The 26511-nt window shown below is 42.5% G+C and overlaps 1 protein-coding gene across 1 annotated transcript in view; it reads right to left on the bottom strand.

Moving 5' to 3' along the window:
* Positions 1 to 175: 175 nt before the first annotated feature.
* abcd3a (ATP-binding cassette, sub-family D (ALD), member 3a) overlaps positions 176 to 26511 on the bottom strand; it is a 38323-nt gene continuing 11987 nt past the window's right edge. The window contains exons 8-23 of the mRNA XM_068304394.1: positions 17393 to 17449; positions 17089 to 17231; positions 16720 to 16789; positions 14828 to 14897; positions 11046 to 11143; positions 10424 to 10515; positions 9353 to 9444; positions 9196 to 9268; positions 9038 to 9101; positions 8805 to 8882; positions 8650 to 8715; positions 7424 to 7513; positions 7217 to 7336; positions 5097 to 5201; positions 3616 to 3672; positions 176 to 3242 (exon numbers count right to left, since the gene is read on the bottom strand). Of these exons, the coding sequence (XP_068160495.1) occupies positions 3165 to 3242; positions 3616 to 3672; positions 5097 to 5201; positions 7217 to 7336; positions 7424 to 7513; positions 8650 to 8715; positions 8805 to 8882; positions 9038 to 9101; positions 9196 to 9268; positions 9353 to 9444; positions 10424 to 10515; positions 11046 to 11143; positions 14828 to 14897; positions 16720 to 16789; positions 17089 to 17231; positions 17393 to 17449 (1353 nt within the window). The 3' untranslated portion in view covers positions 176 to 3164. The remainder of the gene's footprint in view (positions 3243 to 3615; positions 3673 to 5096; positions 5202 to 7216; positions 7337 to 7423; positions 7514 to 8649; positions 8716 to 8804; positions 8883 to 9037; positions 9102 to 9195; positions 9269 to 9352; positions 9445 to 10423; positions 10516 to 11045; positions 11144 to 14827; positions 14898 to 16719; positions 16790 to 17088; positions 17232 to 17392; positions 17450 to 26511) is intronic.

A 26511-nucleotide genomic window follows, 5' to 3' on the forward strand; every position in this document is an offset into this window, starting at 1 on the left:
GGAGCCTCACACAGACATACACACACACACATTCTCATGGTCAATTTGGGACCGGCCACTCAACTTGAAGGCGTGTTTTTGGATGTGGAAGGAAGCCGGAGAGCGACAGCGCTACCCACTGCACCGCCTCTTGTGTTTTCAGCAACATATAAATATGTTCATTGCTCAACGACCAACACATTAATATTTATATCAAAGACAGTGGAAGAATAATGTTCTTTTGATGACGTGTATGTTTTAATAAAGTTATCCTTGAAATCAGAGCAGACCTGCTGAATAGAAAGATTTCTGTTTTCCATCAATCATTAAACACTAAAGGTGAGGACTTTGAATTGAACAAAAAACTGCATTCACTGTTGTGGCCACAGGGGGGCGCTGCTGCCCGAACACATCGAGAAGAAGTGAGAGGGTGACAGAGTTGTGTTCAAATACGAGCAGAAGAGTACAGCTACAGCAGAGTGGACGCCAGATCATACTGTAAAGTGAAGTCACACCAACTGACTTCTGAGGCTGTTGATGAATGAGTCAAAAGACGTAGAAAGACATTTAAAAAAATGATCATAATACAGTATGTCACATCAAAAAAACCCTCAATGCAATTGAGCCAAACTTCAGGGTAGATTTATATTTTCACACAGCAGCACTTTATTCAAACATCATGAATCAACCAAGGTCTCTGCTGGCGGAGCTTCAATTTCTGCTGGTGGAGCATCAGTCGCGGCTGGTAGAGCCTGGCTCTCAGCTGGGGGAGACCGAGTCGGTCCTCTGGTCATCTTTAATGTTCACTTTTCTTTAATACAAAAGTGTTTTTAACAGTCTATAAGAGTGCAAGAAAAGTTAATAGAGATAAAAGGTGGTTTATTATCAGTATAGGGAGGGTTCATAAACGTTTAAATTACCGTAAATAATACTTGGTCGCTATATTGCGGAATTTTGTTTTTTGTGGGTGGTCCTGGAACGCATTAACCACGAGTAACAAGGGATTACTATAAATGTAATATAAGGTGATATACATGACCCGAAAAAAACAAAATTTTGCAAGATATCATTTATTTTATTATTTACGGTAATTTAAACATTTATAACCCTCCCCATACTGATATCGCACCACATTCTATCTGTATTACCTTTTCCCACACTCTTATAGACTGTTTAAAGCACTTTTGTGTGTCACGGAAGTGCGCTGCGTTTCGAGATTCACGAAACAGCGCATGTCTGGATGCCTTCAGCCAATAGAATGCGCGTACGGTATCATGTGACCACTGAAAATCTGCAACGAGGTGAAGCCACACATGTTGATGCGCGAATACACGAGGGATTACTGTATATATATCACTTAGAAATAATTTTCTAGATGTGTAGAATGCCATCAAGTAGGACTTGTCCAGTTTTCAGATTTTATGCAACAATTTATTAGGCCAACAGAAGTGACAACATAAGATTTAACATGGATGCTTAGAGTCAGTTACAGTGCTGTTTCCTTTATTATATTTGATGATTCAATACAAAGTAAAATGTAATATAATTACAATATAATTTCTTGTTAAAAAATCAGGTCAAATATGACCAAAATGTATTATTTTGTGGAACATTTTCTTTTATTGGAAGTTTCTAGTTGTTTATTTAATATCAACTATTTTATGTAGAACAACAGACAAACTAACAGCTTGAGCACGCTCCTCATCATCCTGCTAACTCCACTACAGCAGAAAGAACTGTCCTTCCAACAGAACCCTCATAAAACCAAAGCAGCTCATGTGGCACAGTAAAAAAAACCAAACAACAACAGCTTTTTCAGGTTGAACAGAGTCATGGACTTAGCAGCTCCCTGAAGCAACAGGAAAAATATTTACAGGTTCTTAATTATGAGATCACAGCTGAAAAGCACACAATTCACTTGTTGCTCCCGAAGCGTAGATGAGGAGTATTATGTTAGTGGTTGTCTACTTCCTCTCTACACCTCCACTCATAGATCTACTTAAGCTTTCTGCCTGTTGAAGCTGTTTGCTTTCTGTCCACTGCTTCGCCGTTCATCTCATGATGGATGGTCGGGCTCTTCTTGATGAGTGTCTTGATAACAGCTGTTATGACTATTGATAGCTAAAACTAAACTGACTTGACAAATGAAAGTTGTTGGAAGGCGCCGTATTACTAACGTTTGCGTGATGTCTGATGAAGTACATGCTGCATACTGTCTGCCTCCATCTGTATAGCTGAACTCTGCCATTAGCAGAATCGAGACCTCAAAAACTGCTAAAGGCTATGGGTTGTAAACCCAACACCCCTAAATAATGGCAGCTTAACCTCAACTATTACAGGCTTTAGAGTAGAAAAAATCCATTACAAATTTTCAGTTAGTCACATGGTCTTGTGATTAAAAAGAGTGCTTACATTTCATAATTTTCATTGACATTTTCCATATATTTAAATGATTTTCTGTTTAAAATGACTTTTGCATTTCATCAAAGGTTACTTTAGGATGCTAAAAGAGGATTTTATTATCATTTGGCCTTAAAAAAGACCTGTGGTATAAACTTGTTACCTGACCATAGTTTCAGAGTATTGCTAGTTGTTATTGTTAAACCACAGCCAGCAATTCTTGAGACACTGGTGAAGGCTGCACAGCGGCTGAGCCTCTCTAAGCTGAGAGACAACCCCTTATAACCCACTTTGTTGGCTAAAATGTTCCTACTGACCTCTAGAATACATTTTACTGGATTATTTACTTTACTGGATTATTTGAAGCTTCTGCTGCTCTGGAAAACTCAGCTTTGATCAAATCTTCATCGGCAGCCACAGCTACATTTGTGTGCTCTCACACCCATGACAAATCAACAGCTGTACGTAGCTGTAGCAACAATACCTAACCTGTCATGAGCCCAGATATCGTACAACTGATTAAAACAGGATAGCCTACTCCCACCTACAAACATCTTCCAAAAACAAAACATTGAAACTGTCAAAATAAATTAGTTTTTTAGAATTACTATCAACCCATGATTCAAAAGTTGATAAAAAGCAGTATTAGACAAAAAGAAACAGCATGAAAAGGTACAGATGATTAAAACATTTGTTTGCAGTTGAGGTGCCGTCTTCTGTGTTGAGTGCAAAAAACTGATGGACTGACTTCTTTAGAGTGCATCTGTGGACACTTCAACAATCGATCAGGACCCAAACTCCACAGTCTCCTCTGTGATGGGCTTGAACTCATAGTTCCCACGTCCGTCCATGTGCAGATAATACTTCATGTCATGAGATGAAACAGAATTAGTTAGAAGTGGGACATCGAACCTGCATTTATACCAAGACATTTATAAATGCACACAAATGCATGGGACAGTCTGATGTAGCTTCTACCTCTTACTGAAAAATGTTTTACAGGGTAAAACGAAGGACAGCACCTTAAACATTAAGTCATCACTGATTGTGGCAGTCAGTGTGTTTCTAGATCCTTCTGTCCATTGAGAGACGTTTAATGGATCAAACTGTAACTGTCATCCATTTGACTGAATGAAGTCATTCAGTCAAATGACTGAAAAGCTGAAGGAAGATTGACTGCAGTGGAGGAACTCTGATGATTGGAAGTTCTCAGAAGAGACGGCCTTCAGGACTTACTTCGTGATGCTTCCACAATGACTTTCTGTGTGACACCGTGAACAAAGTGATGCCCACCTGTGGAAAAAGGAAGACAAACGGGACTAGAATCCATACAGGTCTACTGATAATGAAGCCATAATGATGATTAATATAACAGGTATGTTAATGAACAGGCCGATATCTGACTCCATATCACATCATATGGATATCCTTTGACTTTTATAAGTTGTAAAGCTGCTGAAGTGATTCCCTAAGTCAAACTATTCTTCTCATACAATAGATGCTAATAGCTCATTTACAACAGCATTGCTGCCACCTCCAGGCCATCACTTCAATACTACACTAGTGTGGAAGTATGATATTGATAGAGGAGCTCTGCTAGATCATCCTCCATCAACTGCAGTCAATGACTTAATGACTACAGATCCTTCGTCATCACACCTCAAATTAAGAAGCTGGTTAACAGTTCGATTGACCTTGAAGAACTACTTACAGAGCAGTACGTCATGAGTTTGTGAAATTGTCTGGAAAACAAATCTGCTGCTCGTGAATGTGGCCAAGGCCAGGGAGATGGTGACTGGCTTCAACCGGAACAGGCCAATCTCACAACCACTGTGAGCTGGGGGAATGCCTTAATGCTTGAGGATCACAAACCGTCTGGACACCTCCACAACAAAGTGAACTGAAGGCTGTAATCACTGAGGCTGTATACAAGTAAGAAATATTTATATTTACATCCCCAATCATTATTTTAACTGTCTCTGTGTGATTTTGACACCCTGTTGCTCAAAAGAAATTTCTCAGCTCAGGATCAGTAAACTATGTCTTAAGACTAAGTTTAGTCACTGACAGACGGACGGACAGACAGGTGGAAAGACAACTGCAGACATATTCATTCATCGTCAAATGCCCGCTTCTTCCGCTGTCACGGGTCGAGGGGTGTCGGGGCCTATCCCAGCTGAATGGGGGCGCGAGACGATGTGCACTCCGGGCGCAACGCAGTATAGATAGACAAATATAACAGTAGACAGACAGAAAAGGACAGACATGTAACTGGACACACACATGAATAGACAAATACAACTGTTGACTGATAGAAAGACAAACAAGTGATTAGACAGAGCAGGACAGACAAAACAGGCATATGGAGGATAGATTTTTAGGGACCTGCAGATACACTAGCAGTAAGATAGTAACTAATGACAAGAGGAGACTCTGCTGTGTAATCAACTGCAGAGCAGAAACAAAGAACAAAGTCCTTCCCGCAAGTTAGACCTAGTTTAATGTTGCCGTGTGTGTGTGTGTGTGTGTGTGTGTGTGGTCTCATTTGTTACTGCTGTACCACAGCCATTAACAGCAAGCAGTGAACATACCATGTATTATTGATTGCTGATTGAAGCTGTACACTTGAAACCAGAGCTAAATTAATTGCTACACTATTTGAAAGGTGCACTGTGTGTGTGTGTGTGTGTGTGTGTGTGTGTGTGTGGTTGTCATACCGTCCTGCAATGGCTGTAGATGTAATCCTCCACATCTACACTCACTGCGCTGGTGCACTCATCCAGAATGGCGAACTGGGGCTTGTGGTAGAACAGTCTTGCCATCTACAAGCATAATAGATACCAAGAAGTGAGTTCAGTCATCGCTGGTACAATCAGAACCAGAATCAGGAGTGGGAACATACTCTGCTGGTCAGCATATCTAAGCATGGAAACATAATTGTAAAGCCTATGAATTCCAAATGTCTATTGAAAGAATTATAAAGAACATTTATTTTTTGTTCCAGGTTCTTTCCCAAACTTTATGGACAGTTACAGTATGTTGTTGTCGCAAGGCCCAACTTATGACCAGAAGACTAACACCCCACGGTCAAACGGGAGCTAGGAGATGTTTGTCTGTAGAAAGAGCTCACAATGTGACCACATTTCTGGTATCATGCATTCCCAAGAAATACCAGACCATTTTATAGAGGAACTTGATGCCTCCCTGTTGATTATTGGACTTCCCAGCAAAACAATTACCACAAGCACATCTCCAAGTCAACCAAAGCCGTTGAGAAAACAATCTCGTAACTTTCTGGAGTAGCCCTCTCAAGCACTACATTTAAATATGAACGTCTTTGAGGTTTAAAAAAGGGTAGTTGAACCAAAGATGTCATGAAATATTAGTTAGGGGCTTTTGCACATGAAGAACATACAAAAATTCCAACCCAGGAGAGTAAAATGTTTGTCAGCAGTTAGATAAAATTGCTTGTAACTATCAAAGCTAAAGGATGCACCACAATTGATTTATACTGCAAGTGCAAATAACAGTCACATTTTCATTTTATCATCAAAGTTAAGCCAACTTCTGTTATCAAAATAATTCATAAAATGAGGTTTGTTGTCATGTATTGTCATTTTCTTTCATCCAGTACCCTAAAATATTTTTTGAGGTGAAGGTGGTTGAACATTTCTGGTTCCAAATGTAGTCACTGTGTTTCCTCATCAGAAATACCTCCCCAAGCATACATAGACCCAAATCTTCCTCTCATCCAATCAGAGTATTTGAAGAAGAGGACCATAATTTGCTCATGCACATGCTATTGAGTTGGCACTACAGGAACTACCTTAAGCTAGCTAAGGTCATACGTATCAATCTCATTTTCCAGATGTTTCCAATCTCCCATACACAACAATGTTAATCATTGCATTTTTCAGGGTTCTGTGCTTGGACCAGTATTGCTCACCCCTTCTAAGTTCCTTGTAGGTGCTATCACAAAACCAGTGACGTGCGGTGAGGTTCACAGAGGTGAGGCACCGACATGAAAGTCAGTTCTACAAGTTAAACAGTGTCGTATTTGCCAGTAAATTAGCAACCTGACATTAAAAAGTGGTTACAAATCATTTAGGACACACAGCTCAGCAGTGAGGAGCCGAGTACTGATAGGACTACCAATCGATCAAAACAAGATTTAATTAATAAAAGTAGACAAACGTTGGAGCTTAAATGTCTCCTTCAAACTTAACATCAGGAAATAACCTGTCCCATTTAAACTGAGTGGTACACTCGTAATGAATTTAACCAGTTTTTAATGTCAGACTGCTAACTGAACTCTGTCTGGCTCATAGAACCAACTTTGTTGGTGCCTCACCGCCGTGAACCTCACCGCACATCACTGCACAAAACAACACATCCAAAAAGAAGACCATCTGTTCAATGAAGCCACCTTTATTCACAACACTAAGTGGTCCACTTGGATAGTTTTCGGATTTGGCATGACTCCATAGCTTGCCTCACATGACCCTAAAAACTGATCACCAAGAAGTGAAGCAGCAATGCCCTTTTGACTGTGAGCATGAGAGTGACTGTCAGTCACTAGAAAACTAGGTCAAGGTCAGATTTCAACTTTTGTACACTCAGGAACCGGATAAGACAGAAAGAAGAGGGAAAAGGCCAGTGTGAGTAAAACCATGTAGGTCAGAATGTAGGTCAGAGCACTAGCTCTGATCTTTGACCTATGCAAATACAGTAGGTCAGGGCAAAATCTTTAATTCAGGGCTGTCGCGTTATGTTGCAGTCTGTGACTGCCTTGGTTCTTGTAAGTAAAGCTGTTGAAATAGATTGAGTCAGTCCTTACAGCCATCCTCTGTTTCTCTCCCCCACTGAGGACATCCATCCAATCCTGAACAGAGTCCCAGTTGCCCTCCCTTTCCAAAATGTGACCAAGCTGAACATTGTCCAGGTATTCCTTTAACACCTAGAAACAAAAAACAGCAAAAGAAAGTATATCATTAGAACACACACGTGCATTGGAATGTAGTGGTGTGTGTGTGTGTGAGAGTACCTGATCAGAGATGCCTTTTCTTTTCTGTTCATCATGGGTGTCAGGGTAAATGACTTGGTCCCTCAAAGAACCAAGAGTCATGTAGGGTCTCTGGAAAAACAGTAGGTTTGTATGCATTAGTTATATGTGAACCACCTTTTTATTAATTGTAATGTACATTTCCAGGAACATTTCTTTGAAATTGCAGTAAAGTAAGCAAAGGTATCCATCCAAACTTGAATAGACTTCCCAAATTCAGTACCAATTTATCTCTTTTCAGTACTTTACATTATCTGTAAAAACAAAAATGTCATAATACAAAATCTATACACATACATATACACACATACATATTTTGACTAAAACATTACAACCTACAAACACAATTAGTTCAAAGAGGTTGTTCATAGATGTATTGTTCGATAGTCTTTATTTATTAAATATCAATCTATAAGTAATTTGAGGTCATTTCAATATCATTACCTAAATTCCTGTAGTACCATAATGTAACTAACATCTCTACCTCTGACGACTTAATTTTTTCCTGGGGGGTGTAGAGGCTAAGCCAAGCTTTAATCCACTGAGGTATTCCACCACACCGACGTGAATGACACGATGATGCACTTCCTGGTCATGAAAAGTCAGACACGCTCCTTTATGTTTGATTACTCTTTAAGTTTCTCAGTTAACTCCAAAAATAGCTAACATCAACTAAATAAACATTCAGAGTTCAGCGGTAGCGACAGTTAATGCTTCCAGGCAGAAACCTGACCCGAAAAAATTGGTTCCAACATTATATGACTTTCCATACAGGTAGTCTCTAGTCTACATTGCTGCTCTAACTTTCAACCTGACCTGAATATTCTTCCGTCTCCATGTTGTTGAACGTCCCCATGAACATAAATACATTGTGAGTTTGTTCCCTGCTCAGAATTTGGTAGAGATGTGAAGAAAGAAGAACATAATGCTGCAGTTGATGCACCAACAGAAAGACAAAAAGACCACATGAAGTCTGACATCAGAGAAAACTGTTCGCTTAGTCTGATATTTGATGAGTCATTCTAACATGACATGAAATCTTAATCTATGGGGTGTTCATGTTACACTGCTGTGAGACAGTTGTGGCAGAAAGAACTAAAGTAGTTGGACATGGCGGCGCGTGGTTGTTTGCATCTACGAATGTTTGTAAGTCAGATGTTTGTATCTTGAGGACTACTGTATATGTATACACATACACACATTTTTACCTGTGGAACATAGAAGAGCTTTCCTCTCTCAGGTTTTGTCAAGTGTCCACCAAAAAGGGGCCACAACTTAAAAAAAGGAGAAAAAAAATGACAATGATGTAAACCAAATTAATTGTGCTTTTCATTTAACCACTGTTCAATGTAAGGTTCCTCACCTCTCCAAGCACTCTGAACAGAGAGCTCTTCCCACAGCCGTTTGGTCCACACACAAGGACATTGGTGCCAGACCTTACCTTCAAAGAAATAATGACTCTTGGAATAATTTATGCCAGGGAATCAGAATATCATGTATAAAGTACACCCATGCGATAAAAACAAAACCTGTTCCAATTAATTCAGTCAATCACATTTACATGATATGGCTGACAAATGACATTAAAAGCTTTACTTCAAACGTAAGGTTCCTGATCAACACATCTCCATTGGGAGTTGCTAGAGGCGTATGGTCAAATCTGCAAAACGAGTAAAATGTTGCATCAAATATGACCTCATAACACAAATGCCGAAAACAAAGAAGCATATCCCAGTTAAAAATAATAGACTTACTTGATCAACTTATCCTTGTTAATAATCTGACCATTTCCAGGCACTAGTAACAGTTTCTCTGCAGGGTCTGTTTCTAGGGTGAATGGAATATATCGAGAATCACTGAAAGTGTTTGATGACACAAGTTATGAAGGAATCAGTTATAAGGTGTATCTACCCTTGTCCTGCTGCGAGACCATTGTGCGTTCATATTTTCCAGCATTCAGCTCTTTCAGGACATTCATCAGCTCAGTGATTCGAGCAGTAAATCTACAGGAGATAGGAATGTACAAAATTATATGATATATACGTGTACCCATTTGTGTACATATACAGTATATATATATATATATATATATACATATATGTTTTTACATACAGTATATAAAAATATACAGAAAAAAGTAAGAAGCTCGGCAGATGAATGAATGAAACAATAAAAACATATACCATATTATTGGCCAAATTCAGCTAAGACTCACTGGTCTACTGTGTTTTATCAAATCTAAAGTCAATACATGTCTCCCAGGAGATTTTGGAGAACATCTTGTTTACATTTTCTGACAAAACTTCATGGAAATGCTTTTCCAAAAGGACATGGACTCTGTCTATGGTCCCAAATGCACCACTGTTTGTTTTAATGATTCTGTGTGTCACTGTACATGACTTGTCAGTAAATTCACATGACTTGAATTGTCTGAAAAAAAAAGAAAAAAGATGAAAGGCACCAGATTCAGCAATGTAGATGATCACCTGTGGTCATGGTATGCTGCACTGACTCAGGAATTAATGCAAAAAGAGACCAGGCAAAGTGTTCAGTGCATAAATGAACAAACCTTTCAGAAATCTGTTTCCATATTCCACATTTTTTGAGGTACTGAATTTTTAACTATCAAACCAAGGCTTAACATATTTTGCTCTTAGGATAGTATTACTGAAAAACCTTAATTTCATTATGATTTACATACTGTATAGAAAAGTTTAGATTGTTTTCCAATTTACTCATGTGCCCTTATGAAACACCTGTTTTTGTGTCTTAGATATAAAAAGAACACTTATGCAATACAATATTCAACCATCTAGATTTGATCCAACTTGTCTTAAATTATGTGAAAAATCCAGAAAAATGTAACGAGAACCTCAGCCTACTCACTACCGTCATGATTTTGAGACTCTGGATGAACAGAACTAGGACTGACAACAACCGCAACCTAGGATTTTCTTTGTTACAAATCTCAATGACACTCACCCTGAGAGGCGGGTCATTTCTCGGCCAGCCAGTACAATCCTGCCCAGGGCCTGGGACATTCTCAGGAGCATCCTTCCACTCTGATAGTAGTCCTATGGGTCAAACAGGTCCAGCAACATTATTTAGGCATCACAACACCAAAACCAGTAAGTATTTCCCAAACAAGAGTTAATGTCATATGTATGTTTCCACCAGGTAACCCTGGGTGTTTCTTTGTCACATATACTGTATCTTCACAATATATTAGATAAAAAAATATTTTTTCACTGGATTTTTTTTTTTTTTGGTACTGTGCTGTGAAAATGTATTCTTTCTACCACAAATGACAGTCATTGTACCCCTGATGGCATGGGGAACAAAGGAGGACTTCATTCTCTCTGTGGAGGCACTTTTGCTAACAGTGGTAGACAGCAGTCTATCTACCACTATTATCAACATTGTTTTGAAGATCCAGCATATTCCATTACAAGATACAATGAAGGAACCAGGGGAGGGTTAATATATCAGAGCAGTTTGAGTTTGCCATGTCTGTATGTTGAAGGTATGTGTGGAAGACAAATCCTTTTAAAGATTTAATAAATTTTCTTGTGCCTTGTCCTGTGTGTGTGTTTACTTTTCTTACCTCTAGCAGCTCAGAGTGTGAGCTGTGCAAGTGTCGCGGGTGCAGTGGGTTCAGGAATGGTCGGCTAACCACAAGGTAACCCACCACTGTTGCTATGTCTGCAGAGAAATATGAAAACAAAGGGATCAGAAGAAGAAGTACACTTAGTACACAAGCGCTCTTAATATATGTCAAACTAAAGTTGAAAAATTGCACCTTATTATAATACAGTGTCATGACATATTATTACCTATTAAAATGGTGGAGACTACATTAACTGCTGTTTTATGCTGAACATAATTTTTGCAATGTTTTCCAATCCACAGTGGTAGGCAAGAGTATAACCAAACAGCATATGATGGTGGTGTGTAGGATGACTCTGGTGGTGAGGAAGATGAAGAGGACAAAGGCAGAGCAGGAGACGAAATGGTGGAAGCTGAAAAAGTAAGTGTTGCATGATTTTTAGGAAGGAGTTAAGACAGGCTCTGGGTGGTCAGGAGGTGCTGCCAGATGACTGGACAACTACAGCTAATGTGATCAGGGAGACTTACTTGGTGTGTCATCTGGAAGGAAAGTAGATAAGGAGACTTGGTGGTGGAATGAGGAGACATAGGAGTGTATACAGAGAAAGAGATTAGCTGAGAAGAAGTGGAACACTGAGAGGACTGAGGCGAGTAGACAGGAGTACAGGGAGATGCAGGGTAAGGTGAAGGTAGAGGTAGCAAAGGCCAAAAAAGGGGCTTGTATGCTAGGTTGGACAGTAAGGAGGGAGAGACTGATCTATGAAGGTTGGCAAGACAGAGAGACAGAGATGGGAAGGACGTGCAGCAGGTTAGGGTGATTAAGGATAGGGACGGAAGTCTATTGACAGGTGCCAGTAGTGTGATGGGAAGATGGAAAGAGTACTTTGAGGGGTTAATGAACGTGGAAAATGAGAGAACAAAGACTAGAAGAGGTATCTGTTGCGGACCAGGAAGTAGCAAAGATTAGTCAGGATGAAGAGAGGAGGCCACTGAAGAGGATGAAGAGTGGAAAGGCACTTGGTCCTGGTGATATACCTGTGGAGGTATGAAAGTGTGTAGGAGAGGTGGCAGTAGAGTTTCTGACTGGGTTGTTCAACAGGATCTTAGATAGAAGATGCCTGAGGAATGGAGGAGAAGTGTGCTGGTGCCCATTTTTAAGAACAAAGATGTGCAGAGTTGTGGTAACTACAGAGGAATAAAGCTGATGAGCCATACAATGAAGTTATGGGAAAGAGTAGTGGAAGCTAGACAAAGCACAGAAGTGAGCATTTGTGAGCAGCAGTATGGTTTCATGACAAAAAAGAGTACTACAGATGCAGTATTTGCTTTGAGGATGTTGATAGACAAGTACAGAGAAGGCCAGACAGAGCTGCATTCTGTTTTTGTAGATTTTATTTATTTAACCTTTATTTAACCAGGCAAGCAATTAAGAACAGGTTCTTATTTACAAATGCTGCCTGAGCTAAGAGCAGTGGCTCTTAGAGGTGTGGGGGTGGGGAGGAAGTCTAAAATAAACACAAAAACATACACTATACAGAAAATATAAGAAAAATAAATACAAGACAAGAGAACAAGGCCGAGAAAGAGAGAGAGAGAAAGAGAGAGAGACACTCAACAAGTGCAGCTGTCAGTTACAATTTCATGTAGGTTTTGTTTAAAAGCAGTGAGTGATATGGGGACAGTGAGTTTGAGGCAGTTTTGAAAATTGTTCCAATCATTAGCTGCAGCGAATCGAAAGGCACTGTGACCAAAGACAGTACGGGCTTTAGGGATGGAGAGTTTGATGAGCTTGCTGGACCTAAGATTGCGGGCAGGACGGAAGTGGTGTAGAAGGGAGGAGAGGTAGGGAGGTGTTTTTCCTAGTATGGATTTGTAAATGAGGTGAAGCCAGTGGTGGAGCCGTCTGGTGTGGAGGGATGTCCAGTCTACCAGGTTGTACAGGTCACAGTGGTGAGTTCTGAATGGAGCTCCTGTGGCAAAACGGATGGCAGAGTGGTGGAGAGTGTCCAGTTTGCTAAGAGTAGATTGAGAAGCCATCCTATAGATGGTGTCACCATAATCGAATATGGGCAGGATGGTCAATTTCACAAGCGTGCATTTGTTTGAACGGGTGAAGGAGGCCTTATTCCGGTAGAGAAAGCTCAGGCGAGCTTTGACTTTTGATTGCAGGTGCTTGATGTGGGTGGAGAAGGAGAGGGATGAGTCCAACCAGAGACCAAGGTATTTATAGCTGGTCACAAACTCCAGTTCAGAGCCATCGGCACAGAGGATTTTAGGGGCAGTGGTAGATCTGGAGAAAGCTTATGACAGGGTGCCCAGAGAGGAACTGTGGTATTGTATGAGGAAGTCTGGAGTGGTAGAGAAGTATGTTAGAGCGGTGCAGGACATGTATGAGGACTGTAAGACAGTGGTGAGGTGTGCTGTAGGTGTGACAGAGGAGTTCAAGGTGGAGGTGGAACTGCATCAGGGATCAGCTCTGAGCCCCTTCTTGTTCGCTATGGTAATGGACAGACTGACAGACGAGGTTAGACAGGAATCTCCATGGACTATGATGTTTGCAGATGACATTGTGACCTGCAGTGAGAGCAGGGAACAGGTGGAGGAGAAGCTAGAGAGGTGGAGGTTTGTCCTGGAAAGGAGAGGAATGAAGGTTAGCTGCAGTAAGACAGAGTACATGTGTGTGAATGAGAAGGACCCAAGTGGAAGAGTGAGGTTACAGGGAGAAGAGATCAAGAAGGTGGACAACAGTCAAGAGCAATGGAGAGTCTGGAAAAGAGGTGAAGAAGCGTGTACAGGCAGGATGGAACAGGTGGAGAAAAGTGTCAGGTGTGATAGAAGAGTTTCAGCTAAAATGAAAGGAAAGGTGTACCGCTGTACCAAACTTTGGTGAGACCAGCGATGTTGTTTGGTCTAGAGACAGTGTCACTGAGGAAAAGACAGGAGACAGAGCTGGAGGTAGCAGAGATGAAGATGCTGAGGTTCTCTCTGCGAGTGACCAGGATGGATAGGATCAGGAATGAGTACATCAGAGGGACAGCATATGTTAGAGATTTTGGAGATAAAGTCAGAGAGCCAGACTGAGATGGTTTGGACATGTCCAGAGGAGAGATAGTGAATATATTGGTAGAAGGATGCCGAGTTTTAAAATGCCAGGCAGGAGGCCTAGAGGAAGACCAAAGAGGAGGTTTATGTATATAGTGAAAGAGGAAATGAAGGTAGTTGGTGTCAGAGAAGAGAATTCAAAAGACAGGATTACAAGAAGGCAATTGATTCACTGTGGAGACCCCTTAAGGGAAAAGCCGAAAGGAAAAGAAGAAGTGTCAATGTGCTACTAATGATTTTCACTAACACGTAACTGAACTACAACCCTAACCAATATTTCTAAGTCACTCACTCATGCATCCAACTCCCTGAACAAAGTCCAGAGCACATCTATGTCTAAACAACAGAACTGCATTGCTCCTTTAGTGACTAGTGTAACGTATAAGTTAGTGGAATAAATAAGCAAGGAATAAATGATCCATACATATGGCCATAAATGTGTTGTTATTGTGGTGCTACATTCTCATGGGCATTGTCATAACAGCCGGAAAACAGTCCCAGGGGAAACACCGGATTATTTCTGGGCATACAGTGCTACACTTCTGTTGGTTGACCGAACTGAATGATATGACCTTAGTATGAATTATTTGATGGAACTGCTTACCCTTCATACAGCAGTGTAAATAAATGCTTGATACAAGATTGAAAAATTTGTTTAGAAATGTGTTATTTACTTACATTTGGCAACTATACTGTCAACAAATCCCATGGAGAAGCGAAAGAAGATGAAATTATGTAAGTGGTCCACCTGAAACACAAGACGGTGCATCCACATCACCAATATGGGATGATGACCTAAAGTCTTACACATAACTTTGCAAGATTTTATGCATTTGTTCCTTTCAAAAGTAACATATGGGGTTTCTGTGTACAACACATTGCTATCTCTTTTGATGTTGACAATGTACATCATTTTGTCTAAGATGTTTTCAGTTCGAGGAAAAGGATTAAAAGTAACTCTTACTGCCTTTTAGCGATTGGTTAAGAACTAAAGGATTTTAATTTTGAATTTGGATGACAACCCAACATTACTGCAGTAAAACTGTTAATACCTTCTGAAAATCACCTTTACCATTTCCAGTGGTTCAATATTGGACGCTACTGCAGTGATAAATATAAAAATATAAGTGATCATTTAATCCAAAGAATCAAATAGCATGTAGACATAATGTTGATGTTTGATTGTTAGTCTTATCTGCTTATCTTTATTATCAGGACACACTAATATATTTCTAAAGACTGCATCAATTGCTGCACAGATGTCCACAGCTCTCTGTCAAGACAGGTCTGCAGGACTTTATCACAGGGTCTCCACTTGGACTGAGACAAGGGGTGAATGACTATTGTGAAAAACACACTGCAGGAAAAAATCAAAAGTATGTTTCACTTGACGTCAGGGTCGACAAATTACAGGTTGAGTAATGTGTCAGATGTCCAGTGGTCATACTGCATAACAAAGAGCTGCTGCCATTGGACCAAGATCTGTTCATCAGGGAGGAGGAAGGAGGGGAAGAAAAAAACAGGACGAAAACAGCTAAATTAAGAGCAGTTTGTCCCCACTGTCATGGTGCTATCCCCTTCTGACTGCTATTTAACTGTCATTTTTATTAGCATTGCTTTGCTCTTTCCATTTTTTTAAACAGTATGTTCATCTTCGTAGTAAGGATAAAAAATCTGATCATATTCATTAAAAGAAGCAAATGAAGTTCAGGTTTCCAGACGAGGTAAATCATCTCTTCTAGTAATGATTACATCAACAAGAACTGCCTGCACTTTAACATCTGCCTCCCTGAGAGCCCCTATTTAAGAGCCTATTGTTTCTCCAACTAGTGATCACAAGCTACACTAATTCATCGTTTTACTGTCTAGTTCTGTTGTTGGTATTCTTTCATACCACATATATGTTTCTCTGATGTTTGTATGTCAATATTTACTGTTTTAGACTTTATCAAAGTGAATGCCACATACTCCGTCAGACTATTTCCTATGGTTGATGACCGGTACGGACTGGATTCATGTCAGTTTTTTTTAAGTCAGTTGTGTTTGTCTGCTTCCAGTTAGAACTAAATTTCCAAAACAGCTGAAAATAAAAAATATATGTATTTGAAAATCACTGTAAATAGCACAAAGGAAAAACTGAAACTGAATTCATAGTTTTTGTAAATTGTCTGCTTATTTATAATTTTATGCACCAACACTTTTCTGGAGTTGGTAGAACCGCTACTGTCACTTTAAAATGGAAATTTTTCCATTCTTTCCTGACAGAGGATTTCCGCTGGTCCACAGTTCAGGACCTTCTTTCTCATATTATTGGCAACAAATTCAAAATCAGCATTTACTTCTCATCATTTGAAATCATTAGTTGTTTTGCATTATTTTAAATCAAGTATGGGATTTAGTGTTTTTACAATTCATGTAGCATTTGTTTTGTTTTTTGGAAGTTGTAGAAAACTTAAAATGATATCCAATATAAGTGTGGTTACAGGAGCTACACAACCCTCTACAGATCATTCCTCAAGTCCTCTCGAGGTGTTTTCATCTTGTGGTACACATTCCTAAACTTTACCTACCAGTTTCTTGAACGTAGCATGGATAGTCTGTTTTTCTCTAATATTCCCATTGTAGAAGGCTATCTCCTCACTGCAGAGTAAGAAAAATACCAATGTAAAAATAATAAAATTAAAAATAATTACTGTATGAGCGCTATTGTGAGAGGAGATTCTTCAAGACGCCTGCATCACAGAGCACTGTCGAGCCATCAGGTAGCACTCTCCTTTGGACAGATTGCTCATCGATTAAAATCAACCAATAGCCATTAACTGTACATTAGCTTTACCCATTTGCACTATAATATGTTCTTCGTAAGAAAAGAGCAATTTGAATGTAATCTAATCTGATCTACTAGAATAAGCACTCTGAATGCGATCATAGTTGCTCACCTATTGGTGATGAGGCGAGAATTCACAAAGCGGTACTCTCCCTCATATCGCTGCTCGGTGACAGTCATCTTGCCTATGGGCCGCCTCAGTCTGGTAAGAAACAGACCTGAGATCAGCAGGTAGGCCATCATGATAGCGGGGCCCTAGGGAGGGAAGTGAAGGTGGGTACAGTGAGTTAAACTTCAGGGATATCCATCTGTCCATTCAGAAAGCACAAATGGTTGCGAATCAAATTAACCAATTGTTCCAGATTAAATTGGAGATTCAGTATTCTTTTAATTCTTTTAGCAGTACATAGAATTACCTGAGCACCAATGGCACTTGTCAGCTTGAAGATGTAAAGACCAATGTCCAACAGAGGCTGTAGACAGACAACAGAGTTATTTAAATAAAACACTCCAATATTTTCAGAATTTGTTTTTTGCATTAGTGTACATTTTGTCAGTCTTCGTTTTTTAATTAGTCTAGGTCCAAAGTCAAATATTCTTAGTTTTATTTTAGTTATTACAGTTTAAAACTTAAATTCTGGACTACTGGTTTTAGTGAAATTGCTGATCTACTGGGATTTTCACTCACAGGGTATACAGACCATTAATTTATAAAAAAGAAAATATCCAGTAAATTCCTCGGTGATACAGAGGACCAGACTGGTGACTGAAGTAACCAATCATTATGACTCAGATATAATGGAGAATATCTCTGAATGAATGTGGTGGAAAGTTTTTAATACAATAAAATAATACAATAAAATAATATAATAATATAATAAAATAATATCATTTCCTGACCCAAAAATCTAGAGTGTGTCAAATCTTTCAGCACTTGGGAGAAACGGCCCCAGGAAGTCTCGAGGTCATGAAAGATTCTGCAAGAATCTAATCTGTCTTTAGAAGTGTTTGCATAAATGTCAGTATCTGTTAATAATTTTTTCTGCACTAAATGTCTCCGTGACTGATTAGGTTATGTCATCAGCCATGTGAAACTGTCAACTAGATGTCTCAGCTAACTTCTTGAGGTCATGATGTACCTACTGAAACTGGGGGAAAGATTAGTGGAGAGCAGAGGGAACAAAGTTAAACAACTGATTCACACCTCCTATAGTTACGTCTTTAGAGTATAAAAAGAAATGTGATCCATGTTTTAGTTTGTACTTGAAGTTTTTCCTGTACCTAGAGTACTCTTCAACAACACACCGGAGGACTATTTCATCGTCCCCAGAGCTCTCATCATGCTTAGATAAGTATTCGTTGAACTTGTCTGTTTGTTGAAACTGTCTGTCTGTCAATATCATCGATGATGTTATTGGACTCATACTCAACCTATTGATGATATTGTTGTACTGCTACTCAACCTATACATGATTTGAATTGACAAATATCTTGTATTTTACACTGTCTCCTGTCTTTAAGAAAAACGAAACCCCCACCACATGAACATCATGTTGAACCTTGAAGCTGTTGAGCTAAGAATAGGAAGGTGAACTGTGGCTGCACTTCAGACAGGCTGACCATGATGGGACAAGAATGCAAAAATGTTGCCTGGTCTGATGAGTTGGTTTCTGCTATCATATTCAGATGGCAGGTCAGAATTTGGCATCAAAAACATGACTATGAAAAAAAACTCCCCACATGGGATTAATAAAGTTGGCATTGTTCATGTTTGTCATCATCTTGTTTGCAAAAAAATGTAGTACAATTCTGTCAGCACAAGATTAAATATAAATGTTAAATACATTGTATATTTAATAGAAAATTTAAAAAGAACAAAAAAACTCAGTCTGGATTTGACCCTGTCATGGTTTAATTCTAACCCTTGATGGTGAATGTTCTTCCAACTATCTCTAATTTCTCTGAGGGTGCTATCCCTTTGGGATAGTGACCCTATCTAGCTGCTCTGACAAAAAGACATTACATCCACAATCACAAGCGTAAAAGCATAAAAAAGCGGATGAACAGAAGTATGGACTGAGGACCAAAAGTGGGGGTTGTCTTACATTCGGGGTCTAGACATTATACCCATTCACACCGCTAGATGGCGCCAGATATCTTTAAAGCAAATTTTGAACTTAACTCCCCAGGTAAAAGAGAACCCCTGTCACGAGGAAGAAAAATAAAAATAGCGGGAGCACCAAGAAGAAAAATAAAAAATAGCAGTAAGAAAGAAAACAAAAGAAAATAAGAGATAAAGAGAAAATGGAGAAACGTAGCGACAATCGAGTAAAGTGGGTCGAAGATCGGCCAGGTTAACCGGAAGCTGAGTACTTATGATGCAAACTTCAAGATGGTGGTGATAAATGAGGCAGAGTCTTCAAACAATTGCAAAGCAGCTGTGAAATATGGTGTCACAGTGTAATGTACAGAGATGTACTGTAATTATTTAAAAGTACTGTTTAAAAATTAAATTTGGTGTTCAAAAAGTCTTTCAAACTTGAGTCTTGAAAAAGAGGGGGTCATCTTATAATCAGGGTCGTCTTATATTCGGGCCAATACGGTACATACTCAGCAGTCACAACGGACTTAAGATGACAGAAAACCCCATGGAACGCTACAAAATATCCCCACAATGTATCCCTGTCTATCCACTCTACCTGTCTATTGAGCTGACCTCAATGACATGCAACTTCAACCCCCCTCCTTCTGAGAGAATGGTCATGGCCCCTGATCGCATGGGGCACAAATGAGCTCCTCAGTCTCTCTGTGGAGGAACTCGGTGACAGCAGTCTGACGCTGTAGGAGCTGATCTGCTGGGCAAAGGTGGTATGCAGGGGGTGGGTGGTGTTCCCCAGGATCAATCTAAGCTTGGACATAGTCGTCCTCTCTGGAACAGACTCATCAGAGTCCAAATCCGGGCCGATCACAGAACCAGCCCTCTGGATGAGCCCATCTAGTCCATCACCACCCTCCTGTATTCCCCCTCGTTACCCTCCCTGATGCATGCCACAATCACGGTGTCCTCCGAGAACTTCTGCAAGTGGCATGTGTCCTAGTTTTGCTGGAAGTCCGTCGTGTACAGGGTGAAGAGAAAGGGGGAGAGCACGGCTCCCTGTGGAGCCCCTGTGCTGCTGGTCACCGATGACAAACAGTCCCCCATTTGGACATTCTGGGGTCTGTCTGTTAGATAATCCGTGATCCAGCTCAAGATTTAAGGGTCCACAACCATGGATGACAGTTTCCCCTGCAGGAGCCAGGGCTGGATAGTGTTAAAAAAGACACTCGAGCAGTCGGAGGAGGTATGGGACGTTGTCATCAAACCCGACCTGAGGCCGGTAGGCAAACTGGAGAGGGTCCATCGCACCCTGCACCTGCTCCAGGAACAGTCTCTCTAAGGTCTTCATCACGTACAAGGTAAGAGCGACTGCTCGGTAGTCATTGAGCTGTGTGAGGCATTTCCTGGTCTGCAGTGATGACCATGTGGGGAAGGGTGGCATGTTGGTCCGTTGGCTCGATGGGTCTGTCAACTGATGTGGGGGAAGGGTCTGGATTTGGCCCGGGAGAAGTAAGTGAGGTGGACGGAGAGCGAGAGTGGGAGGCAAGAGAGGTGGACGGAAAAGGGCAGGAGGAAGAATGTAGATGAGGGTCTGCAGGGCTGGAGGACCTGTGGGAATAGGAGTATGGAGTGGTGGGGGAGCTGAACCAATTATAAAAGCTGTTGAATTCATCAGCTCCCACCACGTTCCCCTGCACTGTACTGCGCCGCTTGCCGTAGCTGGTGATGGCCCTCATGCCACCCCCAGACCTCATGCACCTGGTTCTCCAGTTTCCTTCTGTAGGTCTCTTTAGCCTACTGGGCCTTCCTCATCTCCTTCTTATTCCCACTCCCGAATGCTCGCCATTCAGCAGTGTTGATACAGATATCAGTTGGGGTAGTTGGATTTAGGAGTTCCTTTCACCGACCGACAAACTCCTTAGTCGAGGTCAACAGTGTTCCATGCTTGCTGTATACAGCTTGGCCGGTCCCCCATTTCCCCCGTCCTGAGGTGTAGGACAGTCTTCCAGAACAACTTTGGTGCCGTCCAAAAGTCCATCTCCATTGCCTCTCCGAACTCCTTCCACACCCTCTGTTTGGCCTCCATCACAGCTGATGTTGCAGCCTTTCTGGCCTGTCGGTCCACTGCAACTGCCTCAGGAGTCCCCATGGACAAAATGCTCCTGAAGGCCTTTTTCCACTCAAAAGGCTTCCCTGACCCTGATGTTCGAGGGTTATCGCATTTTGAGGCACCCAAGACCTTGAGACCACAGTTCTAAACTGCAGCGTCAGCAATGTAAGATTTGAAAATCGACCTTTCAGGTTCGATGTCCCCAGTCTCCATAAGGATGCAAGAGAAGCTAATTAGGAGATGTGACGTGAAGGCCTTGTGGACAGAGTCCTCCTCTGGACGTTCCCAGTTGACCCACACTTTTCATTTGGGCATACCAGGTCTATCCAAAGGTTTTCCCTGCCAACGGACCCGACTCATCACCACCAGGTGGTGATCAGTTGACAGCTCTGCCCTTCTCTTCACCTGAGTGTACAAAACACACAGTCGACGATCAGATGATACAATCACAAGACCAATCATTGACCTCTGACCCAGGGTGCTCTGTTACCAGGTGCACTTATCAGCAACCTTGTGTTCGAATATGGTGTTAGATCACTGATTCTTGAAAGTCGTGACACCTCAGCAAGAGAAATATAAGGGTTATAAAAAATATTTTCCATACAAATTTGACTTTCAAAGTTGTGTCCTCCTTTTCTGTCAACTTCAGATTTTTTTCATAAACCTCATTAAATCAGGCAATAGCATGGTCAGCTACATCCCTGAGTACCCTTTTCATTCTCCTGGCTGTGGTGAATACATCAATGCCACACATGGTCTGGTATGTAAAAAACTACCAAGCTAATTGCAGCGTTTTTTTACTGGACAATGAAAAAACATGCCATTTTGTCAACTCCGTCGGAGTCGACTCAGTCAGGTTTTATATCTGACGGAGTTATGAAATCCACCAATGAAGGCTTAATATGCTAATATTGTGATATTTTTTGAACATAGTGAATAGAATGATATTTTAGGGCTTTATCTGCACATTAATGTAATGGATGCATCTTATCTCCCACTAATTCCGCGCAAGTCATTGTGCAGTGTTTTCAACATTTGGTTGTAGATATAAAATCTTAAATGTGTAGTGTGTATATCAGTCAATCAATCAAGTTAAGAAAATGGATATCTGATTACACTCCAATAATCAAATACATTTTTCATAACTTTTGTATTAAAGGAACCCATGTCTAGAGAAAACTTGTGTGCTGAGGAGCAAAGAAAAATAGAGAACAGAAAAATTAAAAATCCATAGATGGCCCAGAGAAGAAATATGCCATGCAAGCAGAGGAGTGACAAAGATGGAAGAGGAGAGTTCAAGACAAAAAAAGTATTACAGATAGGTAAGGTGGGAGACAAGGCATAGAGGAATACGAGAAAGTACTGAAGACAAGCACAGAAAAGGTCCAGACACACAGTAAAACAAGTAAAAGGCATTCATGAGAAATACAAATTTTGAAAGAGAAGCTTAAGAATGTAAAAAGCAACCGAAAAAACTGAGAAAAATGTTATTGTGCAAAAAAAGGCTACAAATAAAACATCACTGGACTCTCCAGCCACAGAAACAAAGAAGATGCTATCAGGAAGCATCATAAGGAATCCAAACATTAAAAATAAATAAATAAATAAAAAACTGGGCTGGGCTAAGTGTGGAAGTATTCTTGCCCTGTGGCCCAGATTGAAATTCTGGTAGAATTTAGTGGAAGTCCAGAACACTGCTTTTAAATATACAGGAAGCTCCCTGCTGTGACATACCACCCCCCCCCCCCCCCATCAGAGAGCATGCACTACTGACTGCTAATGCTGGGAGGAGATAGACCAAGTTAACAATGGGATCTGCAAGAACGTGACTTCAGTGAGCTCTGAGGACATACAGTAGATGGGTCTGCTTTAACAGTCACCTACTCAAAGTCCAGGAGACCTGTTTCAGAACAGCGCGTTAGTGCACCAGTTGTTGATGTAAAAACCAATGAAACCAGGTTTCAGTAATCAACAGAAGTTTCCTTCACAGTGTGGTTAGTTGCAACCCGTGGCCTCAGCTCATCCATTTGTTTGGCATTGGTAAGGAACAAGTTGGGAAGCAGATGTTTGTGTGGCTGCCTTCAGAGCCCTGCAGCCTCACTGGCTCTGCAGTCTCACATCTATTTCTTCTCTCTGCTAAGGCATTCCACTTCCTGCAAACATCAGTCCGTAGGACATTCTGCCAACATTCTGCCAAATTCTGCCAAGATTACGACTACTTCTGCGCATGCGCGAGCAGGCTGCAGTTTCCTCTGCTCAGAGCGAGTTTGTTTACATAATTTTGCGTTTTTTTCTATGTTTCTGCGTGTATTTTTCTAGCGTAAATTTAGATAATGTATAGTGATATGCTAGTGTACTCCAGGGAGGAGTTGATGTCCATGAGGGTCAAAGGAGACCCAGCAACACGCGATCTCATCCCCGCTGAGCTCCGACGGAGATATCGCGGATGCCGAGCGGGTCGAGTTGAAAGGACTAGACTAACGGCTAGAGCCGCTAACCGGAGGAGAGTCAAGCCCTCCGTCCCCTCCGTCATCATGGGGAACGTGAACTCTCTACCCAACAAGTTGGACAAACTGACGGCGCTGTGCAGGACTGAACATCGCTACCGGGAGACCAGCTTGTTGGTGTTCTCTGAGACGTGGCTAACTGGCGACGTGCCGGACGCTAACGTCCGACTAACCGGCTTCTCCTCCGTACGAGCGGACCGGGACACGAACACCGCCGGTAAGAAGAAAGGAGGTGGATTAATCATCTACACCAACGATAGATGGTGCCATCCGGGACATGTGATGGTGAAATCAACACTGTGTAACCGCGACCTGGAGCTAACAGCTGTTAGCATCAGACCCTACTACCTGGCGCGTGAATTCTCACACGTCATCGTCCTCGCCGTCTACGTCCCTCCACGGGCGGACCCTGAGACGGCACGAGAGACCATCTGTGGGACCACCTCTGCTCTTCGGACCCGGCACCCGGAGGCGCTCGTCATTATCACCGGTGACTTTAATCACGTCACCCTGGACTCATCTCTCCCCACAATGGTCCAGTGTGTAGACTGTCCCACACGGAAGAACAGAACCATCGATCTGTTCTACGCTAATGCTAAGGAGGCATACACCGCCACCCCCCTCCCTCCACTAGGTAAATCAGACCATAACCTAGTGTACCTACAGCCCACCTACATCCCGCTGGTGAAACGGCTGCCAGCAACAACACGACAGGTCAGGAGGTGGTCCCCGGAAGTAGAGGAGATGCTGAGGAACTGCTTCCAGACCACCGACTGGGACGTTATTGTGGGCTCACATGGGGAGGACATTGAGGGGGCAGCTCAGTGTTTTACAGACTACATGAACTTCTGTGTGGACACTGTTGCCCCTGTCAGGACAATCAGGTGTTACCCCAACAACAAACCATGGGTAACCAAGGAAGTCAAGGCTGTCCTGAACAGGAAGAAGCGGGCGTTCAGGAGCAAGAATGAGGAGGAGATGAGGAAGGCCCAGAAGGAAGTGAGACTCTGCCTGAGGGAGGCCAAAGAGGCGTACAGGAGGAAGCTGGAGAAGCAGCTGGGGCGCAACCAAGTGCGGGAGGTCTGGAATGGGATGAGAACCATCACCGGACACGGGAAAGGGCGCAGCACTGTGGAGGGGAATATTGAACGAGCGAATGAACTTAACAGCTTTTTCAATCGGTTCAGCTCCCCCACCACTCCCGGCTCCTCGTCCCAGGCCTCTCCTGGCCTACAGACCTCTCCTGGCCTACAGGCCTCTCCTGGCCCTACAGACCGCTCCACTGATGCTCCCTCCTCCTGTGCTTCCTCTCCTTCCACCCCTGCCACTTCTCCCGAGCCCACTCCAAGAACTGCGAAGCTCAACGGCCCCACCTCAACCACTGGACTTCCAACCTCGCCACAACCTCCTGCTCCCACCACGACCGAGACCATCATTACTGCAGACCTGGTGACGACAACGCTGAGGAGGCTCCGTCCCTACAAGGCGGCTGGACCAGATAAGGTCTCCCCAAGACTCCTCCGAGCCTGTGCTTCGGAACTAGGGGACCCCCTGCAACAATTGTTCAACCTCAGTCTGCGGCTGGGGAGGGTCCCGTCACTGTGGAAGACCTCCTGCATTGTCCCTGTACCCAAGAAAGGACGCCCTACCGAGCTCAACGACCACCGACCGGTCGCTCTTACCTCCCACGTAATGAAGACCCTAGAGCGACTGGTCCTGGAGCTCATGCGTCCACAGGTGCAGGGTGCTATGGACCCTCTCCAGTTTGCCTATCAGGCCAAGGTTGGGGTTGACGATGCTGTCATGTACCTCCTCCACCGCACACTCTCCTACCTGGACGCCGGGGGCTGTGCCGTCAGAGTGCTCTTCTTCGACTTTTCGAGTGCCTTCAACACCATCCAGCCCCAGCTCCTGCAGGATAAACTGACCTCCATGGCTGTGGACCCCTACCTCGTGAGCTGGATTACGGACTACCTAACGGACAGACCCCAGTACGTCCGTATGGGGGACTGTTTGTCTTCTATGGTGACCAGCAGCACGGGGGCGCCACAGGGGACCGTTCTATCCCCCATTCTCTTCACCCTCTACACATCAGACTTCAAGCACAACTCGGATACATGCCACATACAGAAGTACTCCGATGACACCGCGATAGTGGCATGTATCCGGGAGGGTGATGAGGGGGGGTACAGGGCATTGGTGGCTGACTTCGTGGAGTGGTGCCAACAGAACCAGCTCCAGCTCAACGTCTCCAAGACAAAGGAGATGGTTCTGGATTTCCGGCGGGCACCTCCCTCTCCACAGCCGGTGATCATCAAAGGCAGTGAGGTGGAGGTGGTAGAAAGCTATAAGTACCTGGGACTGCAGCTAGACAGCAGACTGGACTGGTCGCTCAACTCCAACTGTGTGTACAAGAAGGGGCAGAGCAGGATGTACTTCCTAAGGAGGCTGGCCTCCTTCAACATCTGTCCTAAGCTCCTTTTCATGTTCTATCAGTCCGTAGTCTCCAGTGTGCTGTCATACGCCATTGTGTGTTGGGGTGGGGGGGCCAGGAAAAGAGATATGGACCGTCTGAACAGACTCATCCGCAGAGCGGGCTCAGTGGTCGGGCTGAGCCTGGACTCTGTGGATATGCTTCTGGAGAGCAGGACCATGTCTAAAATTAAGGCCATCATGAACAACACCAGGCACCCCCTACACACCACCTTCTCCCAGCAGAGAAGCACCTTCAGCGGCAGACTGCTGTCACACAGCGCCTCCACAGAGAGGCTGAGGTCCTCCTTCGTGCCCCGTGCCATCAGGGGGTACAATGACTCTCTC

This window comes from Antennarius striatus, chromosome 20 (assembly GCF_040054535.1).
Source record: "Antennarius striatus isolate MH-2024 chromosome 20, ASM4005453v1, whole genome shotgun sequence".
NCBI classification, from domain to species: Eukaryota; Metazoa; Chordata; class Actinopteri; order Lophiiformes; family Antennariidae; genus Antennarius; species Antennarius striatus.